The sequence below is a fragment of the Somniosus microcephalus genome, chromosome 2, assembly GCF_052327205.1.
Source record: "Somniosus microcephalus isolate GS21.2 chromosome 2, FLI_Smic_1.0, whole genome shotgun sequence".
In the NCBI taxonomy this organism is placed as follows: Eukaryota; Metazoa; Chordata; class Chondrichthyes; order Squaliformes; family Somniosidae; genus Somniosus; species Somniosus microcephalus.
Window position 1 is genome coordinate 5,785,156 of NC_140988.1, and position 18,928 is coordinate 5,804,083.

General features: G+C 52.2%; 1 protein-coding gene across 1 annotated transcript in view; it reads right to left on the reverse strand.

The window, feature by feature from the left end:
- LOC147122511 (bifunctional methylenetetrahydrofolate dehydrogenase/cyclohydrolase, mitochondrial-like) overlaps nucleotides 1-18,928 on the reverse strand; it is a 95,863-nt gene that overhangs the window by 66,491 nt on the left and 10,444 nt on the right. The window contains exons 3-4 of the mRNA XM_086005133.1: nucleotides 14,754-14,876; nucleotides 919-1,071 (exon numbers count right to left, since the gene is read on the reverse strand). Coding sequence (XP_085861259.1) covers nucleotides 919-1,071; nucleotides 14,754-14,876 — 276 coding nt within the window. The remainder of the gene's footprint in view (nucleotides 1-918; nucleotides 1,072-14,753; nucleotides 14,877-18,928) is intronic.

The following is an 18,928-nucleotide window of genomic DNA, read 5'->3' on the forward strand; positions in this document are numbered from 1 at the left end:
ATGTAAAGACTCATATCCCAGCGTGGATTCTGAACTTCCCTTGGGGGCCCAGATTGTTTACGCTGATTTCCGTCCATCTTATTCCGGGCGTGCTCTAATGGGATCAGGAGGATACTTGGGCGTAACTTGACAATCGGAAAAATGGGAACGGAATTGGGCGAGTTTTCAGGAATGACCTCCCGAGGGGGAAACTCCAGGGCGCAGACTCGATGGGCCGAATGGCCTCTTTCTGTGCTGCACTATTCAATGGTTCTATTATTTTCATAAAGGTTTCCATGAAACCATCGTGGGATTCTAGCAGATTCAACAGCCCCACCAGGAGGAACTTGGCATTACTACGCACGCTTTGCGAACATTTCATAGAATCATACAGCACAGAGGGAGGCCATTCGGCCCACCGTGCCTGTGCCGGCTCTTTGAAAGAGCTGTGTAATATGTCCCACTCCCCCCCAGCTCTTTCCCCGTAGCCCTGCAAATTTTTCCTTTTCAAGTATTTATCCAATCCCCTTTTGAAAGTTATTATTGAATCTGCTTCCACCGCCCTTTCAGGCAGCGCGTTCCAGATCACAACAACTCGCTGCGTAAAGAATTCTCCTCATCTCCCTCTGATTCTTTTGCCAATGACCTTAAATCTGTGTCCTCTGGTTACCGACCCTCCTGCCACTGGAAACAGTTTCTCCTTATTTACTCTATCAAATCCCTTCATTATTTTGAACACCTCTATTAAATCTCCCCTTAACCTGCTCTGCTCTAAGGAGAACAAGCCCAGCTCCTCCAGTCTCTCCACATAACATCTCACTGATTATGAAGGGTTTCCTTGCATTATTTTCGTCACTGCGCTCGAGCTGCCTTCATTTTCGATGCATGACTTTGAAAAGCAACATTTAAAGCAGTGTTTTTCGTTTCCCGCTCGATTACCTGTTCTTCTAATAATTTCCCAAACGCCAGCGGGAGTAGCCGGGAGCATTGCCTGTTGATCCAAGCACAGTCTTCCGACATTAATGACATGAAACCCGTCCACATCCTTCTCTGGGGCAACAGCGTTACAGACTGAGCGCTCATCAATGTGATCTGCAAAGCAAAACAGACAGGGCTTTGTAACCAATGTTCCTTTCAAGCTGCGCGGCCGCACAGCGATCAGCAGGTCCCGCGCAGCGATCAGCGGGTCCCGCGCAGCGATCAGCGGGTCCCGCGCAGCGATCAGCAGATCCCGCGCAGCCAGCTCAACAGCGTTCTAATGGCAAAAACCGCGCATGCATGACAATTTGAATGGGCCGCGCAGTCCCTTAAGGGGGCCGTGCACCCAAAATAAATTAGCGGGAACATTGTTTGTAACCAGTCATTTTTAGCACGGAGACACTTGGGGGGGGAAAATTGGGTATCGCCCATTTTGGGACTCTAATATCGGCCGAGCGCAAAGTTTAGCACCCAGCGCTAGTTATCACCTCCGACTGCAAAATTAGCCTCTATCGCCCCCTGGAGGTGATTTGAGTGCTAAATCAGGCACTACACACCTCTCTGAAGGCGCTGATGTTGGGGAGCGAGGCGCTTCCTCAGAACGCTACCGAAGCTCAGGCGATGTCCGTTACCATGGAAGCCAGACAGACTGGCGCCGTCCAGTTCTTAAAGGGGAGGGGCCATCTTTCTGGCCAGCCACACCCTGCTCATTGCAGCCTTGAATCTCGGCCTGGAGAGACCTCGAAAGCAATTGTGTTGGAAGAACCAATGGACAGGCCCAGGGAACGAGCTCGGCGCTTAGGAACCTCAAAAATGGTGCTGAGGGCCCAAACTCCTTAGGACAGCGTTAACTCTCTCCAGACGTCTCGCTCCCTCTCAACCTGCGTGTACCAAAAATTTTGCCGACAAGAAAAGGCAGGAAGCGCCCGCCTTTAAATAGGGCTCCCCCAGCCCCTTCCCGACTTGAAAACGCTCCCCACTACCTGTCGTTCCTAGCGGCAGGCGCTAAGACAGGGGGCGCGACTTAATATCCGGTCTGGGGCGATACCGAGGCGTTGCGCACTCAACTAACGTCAGATCTGCGGGCGCAGGAGATTGCGGCAGTAGTGTTTAGCGCCGCTGCAAAATGATTGGTCAATTTCGCAAGTGGCACTAAAATCACCGCGCCCAGGCACTAAGTTCCTAGCACCCCCCGGAGGAGCGAACGGGAGGCGTTAACCAACCGAAGATTTCCCCCATGGTCTTCATTGACCTCTCTCCCAGGGCGAGCTCTGAAATACGTGCCACCCATGGCTCAGTGGGAGGAATGCGCACCCGTGTGTACTCTGTAGCTGATTATTGTGTATGGGCCAGAAGTAGCCACACTCGACTGGCTGACGTCAGCTGAACCCTGCAATGCGGGGCATCACTGGAGCCCTCGAGTCAGCGCCAACACCCTGGCTGTCCGTGCTGTCGCACATCGACCCCCTTCATCCGTCCGCCGTGGTGCCGCAACCCTCTGGGAAGTCCAGTGGATCGCGGTGAACCAACGCCCCCCACCCCCCCATCCACCAGGATCTCGACATCGTCCCTCGCCACCGCTTGAAGTCGCGCACGCCCTCCTGGTCCCGCGCGCGTGCCTTCGACAATGCCACTTCCACCCTGACGATGCTCGGAAAGCCGAGTGAAGTTCACAAGATGTCGCATGGCCCAACACCTCATGAAAGACCCGACGCGGAAGATCGCTGGCTTCGATCTTGCACGAAGCTAATGGGCAAACCCTAAACCGGATACTTGATGCACAAATGGGGAATTAAAAACTCTCCAGTGTGCAACTATGGTCATCCAGAACAGACCACGGGACATACAAGGCACAAATACGAAGGAAGCATCCCAGCGATAGGCTCCACTACTCCTGACCCAATTATCTGGCTTAACCACCTCAGTGTAAAATTATAGCTGTTACTCTACATCAGCCTTACGAAGTAGTAGTAGTGGGAGCACTCTTGCCTCGGAGTCAGAAGGTTGTGGGTTCAAGTCCCACTCCAGAGACTGGAGCACAAAAATCGAGGCTGACACTCCAGTGCAGTACTGAGGGAGCGCCGCACTGTTGGAGAGGCAGTACTGAGGGAGTGCTGCACTGTCGGAGGGGCAGTGCTGAGGGAGTGCTGCACTGTCGGAGGGGCAGTACTGAGGGAGCGCCGCACTGTCGGAGGGGCAGTACTGAGGGAGCGCCGCACTGTCAGAGGGGCAGTACTGAGGGAGCGCTGCACTGTCGGAGGGGCATTACTGAGGGAGCGCTGCACTGTCGGAGGGGCAGTACTGAGGGAGCACCGCACTGTCGGAGGGGCATTACTGAGGGAGCACTGCACTGTCGGAGGGGCAGTACTGAGGGAGAGCTGCACTGTCAGGGGGCAGTACTGAGGGAGCACCGCACTGTCGGAGGGGCATTACTGAGGGAGCACTGCACTGTCGAGGGGCAGTACTGAGGGAGAGCTGCACTGTCAGGGGGCAGTACTGAGGGAGCACCGCACTGTCGGAGGGGCAGTACTGAGGGAGCACCGCACTGTCGGAGGGGTAGTACTGAGGGAGCGCCGCACTGTCGGAGGGGTAGTACTGAGGGAGTGCCGCACTGTCGGAGGGGCAGTACTGAGGGAGCGCCACACTGTCGGAGGGGCAGTACTGAGGGAGCGCCGCACTGTCGGAGGGGCAGTACTGAGGGAGAGCCGCACTGTCAGAGGGGCAGTACCGAGGGAGCGCCGCACTGTCGGAGGGGTAGTACTGAGGGCGCGCCGCACTGTCGGAGGGGCAGTACTGAGGGAGCGCCGCACTGTCGGAGGGGCAGTACTGAGGGAGCGCCGCACTGTCGGAGGGGCAGTACTGAGGGAGCGCTGCACTGTCGGAGGGGCAGTACTGAGGGAGAGCTGCACTGTCAGGGGGCAGTACTGAGGGAGCGCCGCACTGTCGGAGGGGCAGTACTGAGGGAGCACCGCACTGTCGGAGGGGCAGTACTGAGGGAGCACCGCACTGTCGGAGGGGTAGTACTGAGGGAGCGCCGCACTGTCGGAGGGGTAGTACTGAGGGAGCGCCGCACTGTCGGAGGGGCAGTACTGAGGGAGCGCCACACTGTCGGAGGGCCAGTACTGAGGGAGCGCTGCACTGTCGGAGGGGCAGTACTGAGGGAGAGCCGCACTGTCAGAGGGGCAGTACTGAGGGAGAGCCGCACTGTCGGAGGGACAGTACTGAGGGAGCGCTGCACTGTCGGAGGGGCAGTACTGAGGGAGTGCTGCACTGTTGGAGGTGCCGCCTTTCGGATGAGACATTAAACCAAGATCCCGTTTGCCCTCTCAGGTGGACGTAAAAAGTCCCGCAGCACTATTTAGAAGAAGAACAGGGGAGTTCTCCCCGGTGTCCTGGGGCCAATATTTATCCCTCAATCAACATCACTAAAACAGAAGATCTGGTCATTATCACATTGCTGTTTGTGGGAGCTTGCTGTGCGCAAATTGGCTGCTGCGTTTCCTACATTACAACAGTGACTACACTTCAAAGGTTTGGGACGTCCTGAGGTCATGAAAGGCGCTGTATAAATGGGAGTTTTTTTTTTAATGTTATGTTGAGCTATTATTCTGATGGCACAGTGCTTGTGGAAAAATTACGCTGATACACTAGTGCAGGAACGTTGAAGCTTTAGTCTTCACGACCTGCCTTGGTTTGTACCATGGGATCTCGGGGTGCGAGGGTCGGTGCAGAAGGGGCTATACAGAAAGCATAAATTCACGTTCCCATTAATATCCATACACCTCAAGTTGCTAAGACTTAAAATAAGATGGAAGTCTACTGCAGACTCAAACCAGAGGACAGATGCTGGACATTTGTTGTAAATGATTTAGCAGGGATTATCGTTCCTATCTGTGGAGCCATGGCGAAAGATGTGTTTTTTTTTAAAAGTACATTCCTGTATCTTGACAATTCTCCAAAAAGAAAACAAGCTTTTTGATGCGCTATCAATTACTCATAAAAGACGGAGAGTTAGGAGAGTAACTAAAGGCTTTTATTAGCAAAGAACAGAGCATGCCTCTCGTGGTTGACTGGGTTCCAAGAAGGCAGGGGGCTGCAGGTCAATCACCTTTATACCTGGGCCTGTAGGTGGAGCCAGCCGAGACATGTTGAGGCATGCATAGGTACAACAGTGTGCAGCAACAACAACAACAACAACAGTGAATAACAATAACAGTGGTTTACCACATTCACCCCTTGTTTAAAATTGAGTCCGGCGGGGTGAAGTGTACTAAAGGTTCGTGTAAGTAAGTCTATCAGGTGGCCTTGTATGCCGTCCTGATCGTCGTGGTGGCGGCGGTGATGGTGCAGCATCCAACGTTGAATCTGGCGTCTCATTGAGTGGTTGGGTGGTCAATGACGGGTCCTGGGGCTGCGGCATGCCGTCTAGCGGGGTTGGGTTGTGGGTAGTGGTGGATGGCAATGGTAGTGTTTCAGGGGCACCCAAAGGTGCGAGATCTCGTGTGGGGGCTGTGTCCTCCCGCCCGTCCGGGTACGCTACGTAAGCGTACTGGGGGTAGGCGTGGGTAGTGGTGGGTGGCGAGGGAAGTGTTTCGGGAGCACCCAAAGGTGCGAGGTCTCGTATGGAGACTGTGTCCTCCCGCCTGTCCGGGTACGCTACGTAAGCATACTGAGGGTTGGCATGGAGGAGGCTCACCCTCTCGACCAGGGGGTCCGTCTTATGGGACCTCACTTGCTTCCGCAGTAGGACGGGTCCTGGAGAAGTCAGCCATGTCGGTAACGAGATCCCCGATGTGGACTTCCTGGGGAAGGAGAACATTCTCTCGTGAGGGGTAGCATTGGTGGCTGTACAGAGCAGTGACCGAATGGAATGGAGCGCCGCAGGGAGGACTTCCTGCCAGCGAGAGGTCGGAAGGCCCTTAGATTTTAAGTTTAAAAGGACTGCCTTCCAGACCGTCGCATTCTCCCTTTCCACCTGGCCATTCCCCCGGGGGTTGTAGCTGGTGGTCCTGCTTGTAGCGATACCTCTCGAGAGCAGGTACTGCCGGAGTTCGTCGCTCATAAAGGATGAGCCCCTGTCGCTATGAATATAGCTAGGGAAACCGAACAAGGCGAAGAGGTCATTCAGACATTTAATGACCGTGGTACTGGTCATGTCTGAGCAAGGGATGGCAAACGGGAAACGGGAGTCGATGTGGTCGTCAGATGAGGCGGTGGTTGAGTCCGGGTCCCCCGTGGTTGAAGTTGGAGACATCCGAGATGGCGGACAAAATAGCGGCGCCCATGGTCCCGATCCCCACGCGGCTGGGGGAGCCCAAGATGGCGGACAAGATGGCTGCCCCCACGGTTCGCACGCGGCGTTGCTGGCGTTAGCGGTTTTACCTTTGCAGGCGCTGACATAGTGTCCTTTCTTCCCGCAGCCGGAGCAGGTAGCGTTTCTCGCCGGGCAGCGTGCTCTGGGGTGTTTTGCCTGGCCACAAAAATAACATTTCTGTGCCTTGGACATCGCAGCAGCAGTTGAAGGTGGCGGTCCCATGACCCAAGGTTGTGGCGTCCACGTTGCGGAGAGGTTAGGGGAGAAGGCGTCCATATTCCTGTGGGCCGCGTCCAGCGAGAGCGCGAGGGACACTGCCTTTCTCAGGTCCATTTCTCCCTTTTCCAACAGTCTCTGCCGGCAGTAGTCGGACCTTAGACCCGCAACGAAAGCATCTCGGATCAGTCCCTCCGTGTGTGCTGCGGCTGATACTTCTTTGCAATCGCAGTCTCGGCCGAGTATCCGTAGTGCCCGTAGGAAGGCCTCCACCGATTCCCCGGGCTGCTGTCTGCGGGATCTTAAGAGGTGCCGGGCATAGACCGTATTTACCGGGCGTGCGTATTGCCCTTTTAGCAGATCGATAGCCGCCGCGTAGGTCGTCGCGTCCTGGATTATTGTATAAACTTGGTGGCTCACCTTTGAGGCCAGGATTTCCAACTTGTTTTCGTCCAGGGTCACAGTTGAGGCTTGCAGGTAGGCCTCGAAGCAACGCAGCCAATGCGCGAATTTGGTAGCCGAACCCGCTTCTTGGGGGTCTAGGTCCAGGCATGTTGGTCTGAGGGCTCGCAGCAGCTCCTGCTGCTCAGCGTTTGGTGCAGCAGCCTGCTGTTCAGCGTTTGTCGACATTTTGTTTTTGCTAATAAAATTGATGCGCTATCAATTACTCATAAAAGACGGAGAGTTAGGAGAGTAACTAAAGGCTTTTATTAGCAAAGAACAGAGCATGCCTCTCGTGGTTGACTGGGTTCCAAGAAGGCAGGGGGCTGCAGGTCAATCACCTTTATACCTGGGCCTGTGGGTGGAGCCAGCCGAGACATGTTGAGGCATGCATAGGTACAACAGTGTGCAGCAACAACAACAACAACAAGTGAATAACAATAACAGTGGTTTACCACACTTTTTTCTTCCAATTCCCATTAAAAAATGAGCTTTCTCTCTCTCTCTCTCTCTCTCTCCACTTTCCGCCTATCACAGGCCAAGGTATCACAGCTGTCAAGTCTCCCTGCTACCCTCACCTCCCACCAATGCCACCCAAAATTCCAAGGGCTCTCACGCTCTCAAGGAAGAGATCTGGGACACATTCCGCTTTACTGCACATCTGGCACCGTTGCTGGGACAGGTCCTGTGATCTATAGGTGAACAAGACTCACATTTTCCATTAGTTGCATCTTCTGTCCGAATGGCTGGTGACCCCTCCCTTTATAACATGTTCAGAGGGAAGAGGGACTGTTTGCTTAGCTGCTGAGGTGTTGTTGCTCTATCAACACCGCCCGCCCCCCACGCCCCGCAAAATGAATCATTCAGAGTGTGATCCGCTTATCAAACAACCAAGAATGCACTTGTCTTGGTCATGCAACAGGCCCGATCCACACCCAGGAACTCTATAGCAGCAGCTATGTTAATATTACTACCCATTCATTCATTCTTCTTAGAGAACTACAGCAGATTTAGAAAAATCCCTCGGTACAAACCCTCCGACAATGCAGCGATCCCTCAGTACTGCCCCTCCGACATAAGAACATAAGAAATAGGAGCAGGAATAGGCCACTTGGCCCCTCGAGCCTGCTCCGCCATTCAATAAGATCATGGCTGATCTTGGGCTCAAAGCCACTTCCCCGCCCGCTCCCCATAACCCTTCACTCCCTTATCTTGCAAAAATCTGTCTATCTCCACCTTAAATGTATTTAATGACCCAGCCTCCACGGCTCTCTGGGGCAGAGAATTCCACAGATTTACGACCCTCTGAGAGAAGAAATTCCTCCTCATCTCAGTTCTAAAACGGTGACCCTTTATTCTGAAACTGTGGCCCCTCGTTCTAGATTTCCCCACGAGGGGAAACATCCTCTCTGCATCTACCTTTTCGAGCCCCCTCAGTATCTTATATGTTTCAATAAGATCACCTCTCATTCTTCTAAATTCCAATGAGTATAGGCCCAGCCTGCTCAACCTTTCCTCATAATTCAACCCCCTCATCTCTGGAATTAACCTCGTGACCCTTCTCTGAGCTGCCTCCAATGCAAGTATATCCTTCCTTAAATAAGGAGACCAAAACTGTACACAGTACTCCAGGTGTGGTCTCACCAACACCCTGTACAGTTGTAGCAGGACTTCCCTGCTTTTATACTCCAACCCCTTTGAAATAAAGGCCAACATTCCATTTGCCTTTTTGATTACTTGCTGTACCTGCATGCTAACTTTTTGTGTTTCATGTACAAGGACCCCCAGGTCCCTCTGAACTGTAGCATTTTGTAATCTCTCTCCATTTAAATAATAATTTGCTTTTTTATTTTTCCTGCTAAAGTGGATAACCTCGCACTTTCCCACATTATACTCCATCTGCCAAATGTTTGCCCACTCACTTAGCCTGTCTATATCCCTTTGCAGGTTCTTTGAGTCCTCTGCACAACTTGCTTTCCCACCCATCTTTGTATCATCCGCAAACTTGGCTACATTACACTCAGTCCCTTCATCCAAGTCATTAATATAGATTGTAAATAGTTGAGGCCCGAGCACCGGTCCCTGTGGCACCCCACTAGTTACCGTTTGCCAACTGGAAAATGACCCATTTACCCCGGCTCTGCTTTCTGTTAGTTAACCAATTCTCTATCCATGCTAATATATTACCCCCAACTCTGTGAGCTCTTATCTTATGCAGTAACCTTTTAAGTGGCACCTTATCGAATGCCTTCTGGAAATCCAAATACACCACATCCACTGGCTCACCTTTGTCCACCCTACTTGTTACATCCTCAAAGAACTCCAGCAAATTTGTTGAACATGATTTCCCTTTCCTAAAACCAAGCTGACTCTGCTTGACTGCATTATGACAGTGCGGCGCTCCTTCAGTACTGCCCCTCTGACAGTGCGGCGCTCCCTCAGTACTGCCCCTCCGACAGTGCAGCACTCCCTCAGTACTGCCCCTCCGACAGTGCGGCGCTCCCTCAGTACTGCCCCTCCGACAGTGCAGAGCTCCCTCAGTACTGTCCCTCCGACAGTGCAGAGCTCCCTAAATACTGCCCCTCTGACAGGGCAGCGCTCAATCAGTACTGCACCTTCCAATAGTGCAGCGCTCCTTCAGTGCTGCCCCTCCAACAGTGCAGCACTCCCTCAGTACTGCCCCTCCAACAGTGCAGCACTCCCTCAGTACTGCCCCTCCAACAGTGCAGCACTCCCTCAGTACTGCCCCTCCAACAGTGCGGCACTCCCTCAGTACTGCCCCTCCGACAGTGCGGCGCTCCCTCAGTACTGCCCCTCCGACAGTGCGGCGCTCCCTCAGTACTGCCCCTCCGACAGTGCGGCGCTCCCTCAGTACTGCCCCTGCGACAGTGCGGCGCTCCCTCAGTACTGCCCCTCCGACAGGGCAGAGCTCCCTCAGTACTGCCCCTCCAACAGTGCAGCGTTCCCTCAGTACTGCCCCTCCAACAGTGCGGCACTCCCTCAGTACTGCCCCTCCGACAGTGCAGCGCTCCCTCAGTACTGCCCCCCGACAGTGCAGCACTCCCTCAGTACTGCCCCTCCTACAGTGCGGCACTCCCTCAGTACTGCCCCTCTGACAGTGCAGCGCTCCCTCAGTACTGTCCCTCTGACAGTGCAGAGCTCCCTAAATACTGCCCCCCCGACAGTGCAGCACTCCCTCAGTACTGCCCCTCCTACAGTGCGGCACTCCCTCAGTACTGCCCCTCCGACAGTGCAGCACTCCCTCAGTGCTGCCCCTCCGACAGTGCAGCACTCCCTCAGTACTGCCCCTCCGACAGTGCGGCGCTCCCTCAGTACTGCCCCCCGACAGTGCAGCACTCCCTCAGTACTGCCCCTCCTAGTGCGGCACTCCCTCAGTGCTGCCCCTCCAACAGTGCAGCACTCCCTCAGTACTGCCCCTCCGACAGTGCAGCCCTCCCTCAGTACTGCCCCCCGACAGTGCAGCACTCCCTCAGTACTGCCCCTCCGACAGTGCAGCCCTCCCTCAGTACTGCCCCCCGACAGTGCAGCACTCCCTCAGTACTGCCCCTCCGACAGTGCGGCACTCCCTCAGTGCTGCCCCTCCGACAGTGCAGCACTCCCTCAGTACTGCCCCTCCGACAGTGCGGCACTCCCTCAGTACTGCCCCTCCGACAGTGCAGCACTCCCTCAGTACTGCCCCTCCGACAGTGCAGCCCTCCCTCAGTACTGCCCCCCGACAGTGCAGCACTCCCTCAGTACTGCCCCTCCGACAGTGCAGCCCTCCCTCAGTACTGCCCCCCGACAGTGCAGCACTCCCTCAGTACTGCCCCTCCGACAGTGCGGCACTCCCTCAGTACTGCCCCTCCTAGTGCGGCACTCCCTCAGTGCTGCCCCTCCGACAGTGCGGCACTCCCTCAGTGCTGCCCCTCCGACAGTGCAGCACTCCCTCAGTACTGCCCCTCCGACAGTGCAGCACTCCCTCAGTACTGCCCCTCCGACAGTGCAGCACTCCCTCAGTACTGCCCCTCCTAGTGCGGCACTCCCTCAGTGCTCCCCCTCCGACAGTGCGGCACTCCCTCAGTGCTGCCCCTCCGACAGTGCGGCACTCCCTCAGTGCTGCCCCTCCGACAGTGCAGCACTCCCTCAGTGCTGCCCCTCCAACAGTGCAGCACTCCCTCAGTACTGCCCCTCCGACAGTGCAGCACTCCCTCAGTACTGCCCCTCCGACAGTGCGGCACTCCCTCAGTGCTGCCCCTCCGACAGTGCAGCACTCCCTCAGTACTGCCCCTCCGACAGTGCAGCACTCCCTCAGTACTGCCCCTCCAACAGTGCAGCACTCCCTCAGTACCAGAAAGGCTGGCAGTACTTAAAATTGATAAGTCACCCAGTCCGGATCGGAAGCATCCTGGGTTGCTGAGAGAAGTAAGGGTAGAAATTGCGGAGATGCTGACCACAATCTTCCAGTCCTCCTTAGATACAGGGGTGGTGCCAAAGGACTGGGGGATTGCAATCCCTCACCCCTGGTTCAATTTTAAGGGGGTTCAAGAACAGAGAGACCTGTGGGTGATTGTGCAAATCTCTGAAGGTGGCAGGACAGGTTAACAAAGCAGTTAATAAAGCACATGGGATCCTGGGCATTATAAATAGAGGCAGAGAGCACAAAAGCCAGGAAGTTGTGCTGAACCTTTATAAATCACTGGCTCGGCTTTGGAGAGGGTATAGAAGAGATTTACTAGAATGGTTCCAGGGATGAGGGATTAGAGTCACGTGGATAGACTGGAGAAGCTGGGGTTGTTCTCCTTGGAGCAGAGAAGGTTAAGAGGAGATTTGATCGAGGTGTTTAAAATCATGAAGGGTTTAGAGAGAGTAAATAAAGAGAAACTGTTTCCAATGGCTGAAGGGTCGATAACGGGAGGGCATGGATTTAAGGTGATTGGTGAACCAGAGACGACATGAGGAAAAATTCGCAAAGGATGTGGAGTGGACTACAATCTATTACGGACTACAAAGGGAAACCCAGCTGTGTCATGCCCAGCAATGCCTCTCTCCCAGATGAGCTTAACACTTTTTACGCCCGGTTTGAGGCCAACAACAACTGGCCTGTTACAAGGGCGCCCGCGGCTCAGGACGACCGGGTCTTCTCAATCTCCGTGGCTGACGTGAGCAAGACCTTTAAGAGAATGAACACCCACAAAGCACCCGGTCCAGATGGAATCCCTGGGCGTGTCCTTAGAGCATGCGCTGACTAACTGGCAGCCGTGTTTACGGATATATTCAACCGTTCACTGTACCAGTCTGTAGTCCCCACCCGCTTCAAGATGACGTCGGTTATTCCAGTCCCCAAAAAAACAAAAGTAACCTGTTTAAACGACTACCGCCACTCACTTCTGTCATCATGAAGTGCTTTGAGAGGCTGGTCAAAACCCACATCAACTCCTTACTAACTGACACACTGGACCCACTCCAATTTGCTTACCGCCCAAACAGATCTAGGGATGATGCCATCGCCACTGTACTGCACACTGCCTTATCACACCTGGATAAGAGGAACACCTATGTGAGAATGTTGTTCATTGATTATAGTTCAGCATTCAATACCATTATCCCCTCCAAGTTTGTCAACAAGCTCAGTGAGCTAGGACTTAACACCTCCCTATGCAACTGGATCCTGGACTTCCTGACGGGCAGACCCCAGGTGGTGAAAATAGGCAGTAACACCTCCTCAACACTGATCCTGAACACGGGAGCTCCCCAGGGTTGTGTGCTCAGCCCCCTTCTGAACTCCCTGTTTACTCACGATTGCGTGGCCATGCACAACTCCAACTCTATTATCAAGTTTGCTGATGACACTACCGTTGTAGGCCTGATCACAGATGGCGACGAGACAGGCTACAGGAAGGAGATAAGAGCCCTAGGAGAATGGTGCAAGTACAACAACCTCTCCCTCAACATCAGCAAAACAAAGGAGATAATCGTGGACTACAGGAAGCGGCAGGGGGAGGGACACACCCCAATCTACATCGAAGGGGCTGAGGTGGAGAGGGTCAGCAGCTTCAAATTCCTGGGTGTATTCATTACGGAGGACTTAACGTGGTCCCATCACATCGACGTTGTAACCAAGAAGGCATGCCAACGCCTGTTCTTCCTCAGGAGACTGAAGAAATTTGGAATGGCCCCCCAGATTCTTAGCAACTTCTACCGGTGCACCATCGAGAGTATCCTGTCCGGCTGCATCACTACCTGGTATGGCAACTGCACCGCCACAGACCGCAAGGCTCTACAGATGGTGGTGAAAGCTGCACAACATACTATAGGAATTAAACTACCTGCTGTGCAGGATATCTACCCAGAGAGGTGCCGGGGGAAGGCCCTGAGAATCATTAAAGACGCGAGCCACCCCAGCCACAACCTCTTCGCCCTGCTCCCGTCCGGTAAGAGATACCGAAGCATACGGTCTCGTACCAGCAGGTTTCGAAACAGCTTCTACCCCCAGGCCATAAGACTCATCAACGTATAATTTATTATTATTTATTACTGTTGTTTTATTTATTATTACTGTATTTCTATTAGTATTTTATCATTGTTATGCCATATTTATTCCAATGTTGGGAGGACTCGTAAAAATCAACATTTCATTGTGCAGTACACACGTCTGCTGCATATATGACAAATAAAATTGAATTGAATTGAATTGAATTGAATTGAACTGAGTGGTGAGGATTTGGAATGCGCTGCCTGATAGGGCGGTGGATACAGATTCAATAGTAGCCTTCAAAAGGGAATTGGATAAATACTTGAAGGAGAAAAAATTGCAGGGATATGGGGAAAGAGCGGGGAGGGAGTGGGACTAACTGGATTCCTCCTCGAAAGAGCCGGCGCAGGCTCGATGGGCCGAATGGCCTCCTTCTGTGCTGTATTATTCTAGGATTCTACTCTGCTATCCGAGAAAATGGGGACGGTGGTTATGATCTGAAATTGTTGAACTCAGTGTGGAAGCCAGAAGGATGTGAAGTGCCAAATCGAAAGCTGCTTAATGGAAGCGTGAGGAACAGCACCACATCTTTTGATTAGGCACTTTACAACCTTCCGGACTCAACATTGAGTTCAATGTTTCTTTACTTGTCCCATTACCACCCCCTTTTGCCTCGCACCATTATCCCTATTGTCATTTAATCGCTCCTGCCCTCCACATCACACACCTTCCCTATTGTTCTTCCCCTCACTCACTTTTCCCTGCCTCTGTACCTTCTTAAAACCTGTTACATCTCTTAACATCTTCCGGTTCTGATGAAAGGCCATTGACCTGAAACGTTAACTCTGTTTCTCGCTCCATAGATGCTGCCTGACCTGCTGAGTATGTCCAGCATTTTTTTTGGTGCTGTTTTTATTTCACGATTCGAGGATATATTCTTCGGCAGCATCTCCCAAACCCGCGACCTCTACCACCTAGAAGGACAAGGGCAGCCGGCGCATGGGAACACCACCACCTCCAAGTTCCCCTCCAAGTCACACACCATCGTGGCTTGGAAATATATCAGCCGATCCTTCATCGTCGCTGGGTCAAAATCCTGGAACTCCCTCCCTAACAGCACTGTGGGAGCACCTTCACCACACGGACTGCAGCGGCTCAAGAAGGCGGCTCACCACCACCTTCTCAAGGGCAATTAGGGATGGGCAATAAATGCTGGCCTTGCCAGCGATGTCCACACCCCATGAATGAATTTTAAAAAAGGACATGTAAGAAATTACATTGGGCAAAACAGGGTAGGTGTAACCACTCCATGGAAAGATTCACCTTCCAATTCCCACTTTTCTGAAATCTTACCTGGAAGAGGTAATTGTACCAGCAAACCAGTGACCATTGGATCCCTGTTCAGTTTATCAATTAGTTCCATGAGTTCTTCCTGAGATATGCTATCTGGTCGCAAAATAGTCTCACTGGTGATGCCTGAAGACAAAAGTGATGTTATTAATCAGATTTTAGACATAGAGAAGATGTTTCCACTTGTGTAGGGGGGAGACCAGAACCAGAGACCATCAATATAAGATAAACACTAATAAATCCAGTGGGGAATTCAGGAGAAACGTGGAACTCGCTCCCACAGGGAGTGGTTGACAGGGTAGATGTTGAGAGGCTGTTTCCCCTGGCTGGAGAGTCTAGAACTAGGGGTCACAGTCTCAGGATAAGGGGTCGGCCATTTAAAACTGAGATGAGGAGAAATTCCTTCACTCGGAGGGTGGTGAATCTTTGGAATTCTCTACCCCAGAGGGCTGTGGAGGCTCAGTCATTGAGTATATTCAAGACTGAGATCGATAGATTTTTGGACTCTCGGGGAATCAAGCGATATGGGGATCGGGCGGGAAAGTGGAGTTGAGGTCGAAGATCAGCCATGATCTTATTGAATGGCGGAGCAGGCTCGAGGGGCCGAATGGCCGACTCCTGCTCCTAATTCTTATGTTCTTAAACGTTTTTTGTGGAATGGCGAGCTCTTTACAGAGCATTCTTAGCATCTGAGAAACTACTCTATATCTGTGGGATTGAATGCTCGCACAGCTCTGTCCCAGGGATAGAGCGGTTTCTCTGCCGCTATGGATGCTGGGTGAAGAACTCGCCATTCTACTGACAGCCTTTGCAGTACGTACACTGCCCATTTAGGAAATAAGGACAGCTGCGGAAAAAGGACAGATGATACCAGTTGCTTAGGTGTCCCTACTTTACAGGTTTCATGTACACAGATAGGCGTATACAAATAGTGGGTTAGAGAAGTTTACAGCACAGAAAGTGCGAGCTATTACAAAAAGGAAAATACTGCGGCTGCTGGAAATCTGAAATAAAAACAGAAAATGCTGGAAACTCAGCAGGTCAGGCAGCATCTGCGGAGTTAACGGGCTCGAATTTCCAAGCCCCCGTGGAGGCGGGTTTGGAGGCGGGAGTGGTGGGAAAATTGCAGAATCGGGGGGCAGGAACCCATCCAGCCCCCCAACCCGCCTCCGTGCCAATGTCCCAGGAGGCGGGTACCCGACCCATGCTGGGAGCCGCCTCCCCAAGGCGGGAAGGGGATTAGTGCCAATTTTTCCCTTATCCCTATTTTTAGCCCTGGAGTGTGGGCTTCTCGACGGCTCTGAACCACGCCAAGTTAGCGAGGCGGACCGTCGGTCTGCAGGGGTTGGAGGGGTCGAGATGTCCGTTGTGCAGGTGAGTGATGGGTGCATGTGTGCAGAGGTAAGTGTGTGAGTTAAGTGTAAAGTGTTTTAATAAGTTTTACTTACCTTTACTTTCTCCTGCAGGCTTCCTTCCTTCAGTTCTCGGGAGTTCCTCAGTTCACCGGCACAGAAAGCAGAATGGCCGCTGAAATGTCAAAAGCTGCAGCCTCTGCTTTCTGGTCTGGAGAGATCTCTAAGTGAGTCTGAGTAGAAGGACTCAAGTTAGAAGACAGATTGTCAGTGATTGACAGCTTCACAGAGCTGTCAAACGCTGATTTTTCATCTGTCATAAGCTCTTGACAGATGAAATGTCAATCACTGACGTCACCTGTAACCGGGTGTTCCTTAATTGGCCTGCTGAGCCCGCTGGGCGGGCTTAACAAGGTCAATCAAGGGAAAATAGCGTGGGTTGATGGAGGCGGGACTACAACCTAAAAAGTGGGAGTCCCGCCTCCTTCACGTCCCCATTGACAAAATCCAGCCCAATGTTTCAGGTCGATGACCCTTCTTCAGAACTGGAAAAAGTTGGAGATGTAACAGATTTTGAGCAAGTGCAGGGCAGGGAAAGGGGGGAGGGGACGAAAGAACAAAAGGGACGGTCTGTGATAGGGTCTCCAGGAAGTGTAAATGGGGATGGCAGAAACATCAACAGCTGCCATGTGGAAAAAATGGGGGCCGAGGTTCTGGTCTGAAATTGTTGAACTCAATGTTGAGTCCAGAAGGCTGTAAAGTGCCAAATCGAAAGATGAGATGCTGTTCCTCGAGCTTCCGCTGAGCTTCATTGGAACAATGCAAGAGGCCGAGGACGGAGGGATCAAAGTGGGAGTGGAGCGGAGAATTAAAGCGACAGGCGACCGGAAGCTCGGGGTCACGCTTGCGGACTGAACGGAGGTGTTCCACAAAGCGGTCGCCTGACCTGCGTTTGGTCTCCCCAGGTGTGAGCGATTTGCTGCAGCAAAAAATTATACAGTTCTGGGATTACAAAAAATATTTTTAGAATTTTTCCTGCACCTCAGTCTCCCATATAATTGGTTTCCAATCATGACAGGATTATGTGTCAACACCAATGTAGTGTATGTGCCTTTAAGAGCCCCCTGTGTACTGTAATGCCGGTAATGGCCACTCGGGCTATATAAGCCTGTATATTGTGTTGTATCAGTTAGTTCACCTCCAGACTTTGTTCAGTAAACACCTGTGAAACCAACTCCTGCCTTCAGTGTCTCTATTAACGCACGGACACAACAGTGGCGACGAATTGGAAACGGACTTACATGCAATTCGGCAGCACCTCAAGGACATCGATTCCTCAGACGTCCAAAGTCGAAGAAAAGCAAGAAAAAAAAAAGCTGTGGTTTCACCAGCTAGCCGAGCTGGTGGCAGGTACTGCAATAATCCTTCCTGGGTGGCAGGCTGGGGCTCCATCGGCTGGCTCTGCAGCCAGGCCAAGCAGCGAAGGCGGCGGCAATCAGAAACAGACAGGGGGAGCACTCGGGAGACAGCCGGCGCTGCAAGCAGGTCGGCGTTCGGACCTAGCAGAGAGAGTCCGGCGGGAACGAGTCTCCACCTGTAAATAAAAAAATTTTAAACGCGGAAAACAGCGTTGTCATCGGCAGCAGCGGCGGGAAAGCGCGGGAAGCGCCATATCTTTTCTGCAGCAAAGGAAGAAAAGCGCGGGAAGCGCCATTTTTTTCCAGGATGCCTAAGTCTGGCAATATTGATGCTTTTGATAACGATATAGAGGATTGGACCACATATGTGGAAAGAGTGGAGGTATATTGCACCGCAAATGGAATAGAAAATGATAAAAAGGCGTCAGTACTTCTAAATCTAATGGGCGCAAAGACATACGGGCTGTTACGAAACTTAATCACTCCAGCCAAACCAAAGGACAAGAATTTTAAGGAAATTGTTGATACCCTACAGGAGCACTTAAACCCAACACCGCTGCTGATAGCGGAACGATTCAAATTCTTCAAGAGGAATCAACACAAGGATGAAAGTAACGCTGATTACCTCAGCGAATTAAGAAAGCTATCAAAGCACTGCCAATTTGGGGCAGGACTGGCAGATTATCTTCGAGACAAATTCGTCTGCGGTCTCCTAAGTGAAGGAACACAGAAAAGGCTGCTTTCTGAGAAAGATTTGACACTGGACAAGGCTTTCAGTATGGCTGTATCATACGAAGCAGCCGCAAGAGGAGCTGCAGAGATACAGCAAAAGACACAGGACTTCGGCACCCATGAAATGACACAGGGTTTCGAGAGATGTTATCGCTGCAGCAGATCCACCCATGACCAGAGGGACTGCTGGTTCAAGGACAAAGCATGCAGGCAATGCGGAAAGATTGGACACATTGCACGGGTATGCCGATCTGGACAAAAAAAATCCACGGACAGGAAAAAAAAAATCAATAAAGAAAAGTACAGAAAGGTACAAATGATGACGGACAGTAGCTCCGAAGACCAGAAGAGCGATAGCGACTCCGAAAACAAAAGACTAAGCTGTCTCAAATTACATAATGTAATTGCCAAGGAAGATTACCAGACCATTTGGATTACCCTCACGATAGCAGGGTCCCCAGTTAAAATGGAACTAGATACAGGATCAGCTCTGACCGTCATAAATCGACGGGATTACGAGCGGCTATTTCCGCATATACCTTTAAAAGACACGTCCATTATCTTGAAAACATATACGGGGCAGAAAGTATACCCCAAAGGAAAAATAAGGGTGCCTGTTGTATACAATGGCAAGGAAATACAGAAGTTGTATTTATACGTTCTACAAGATGGTGGT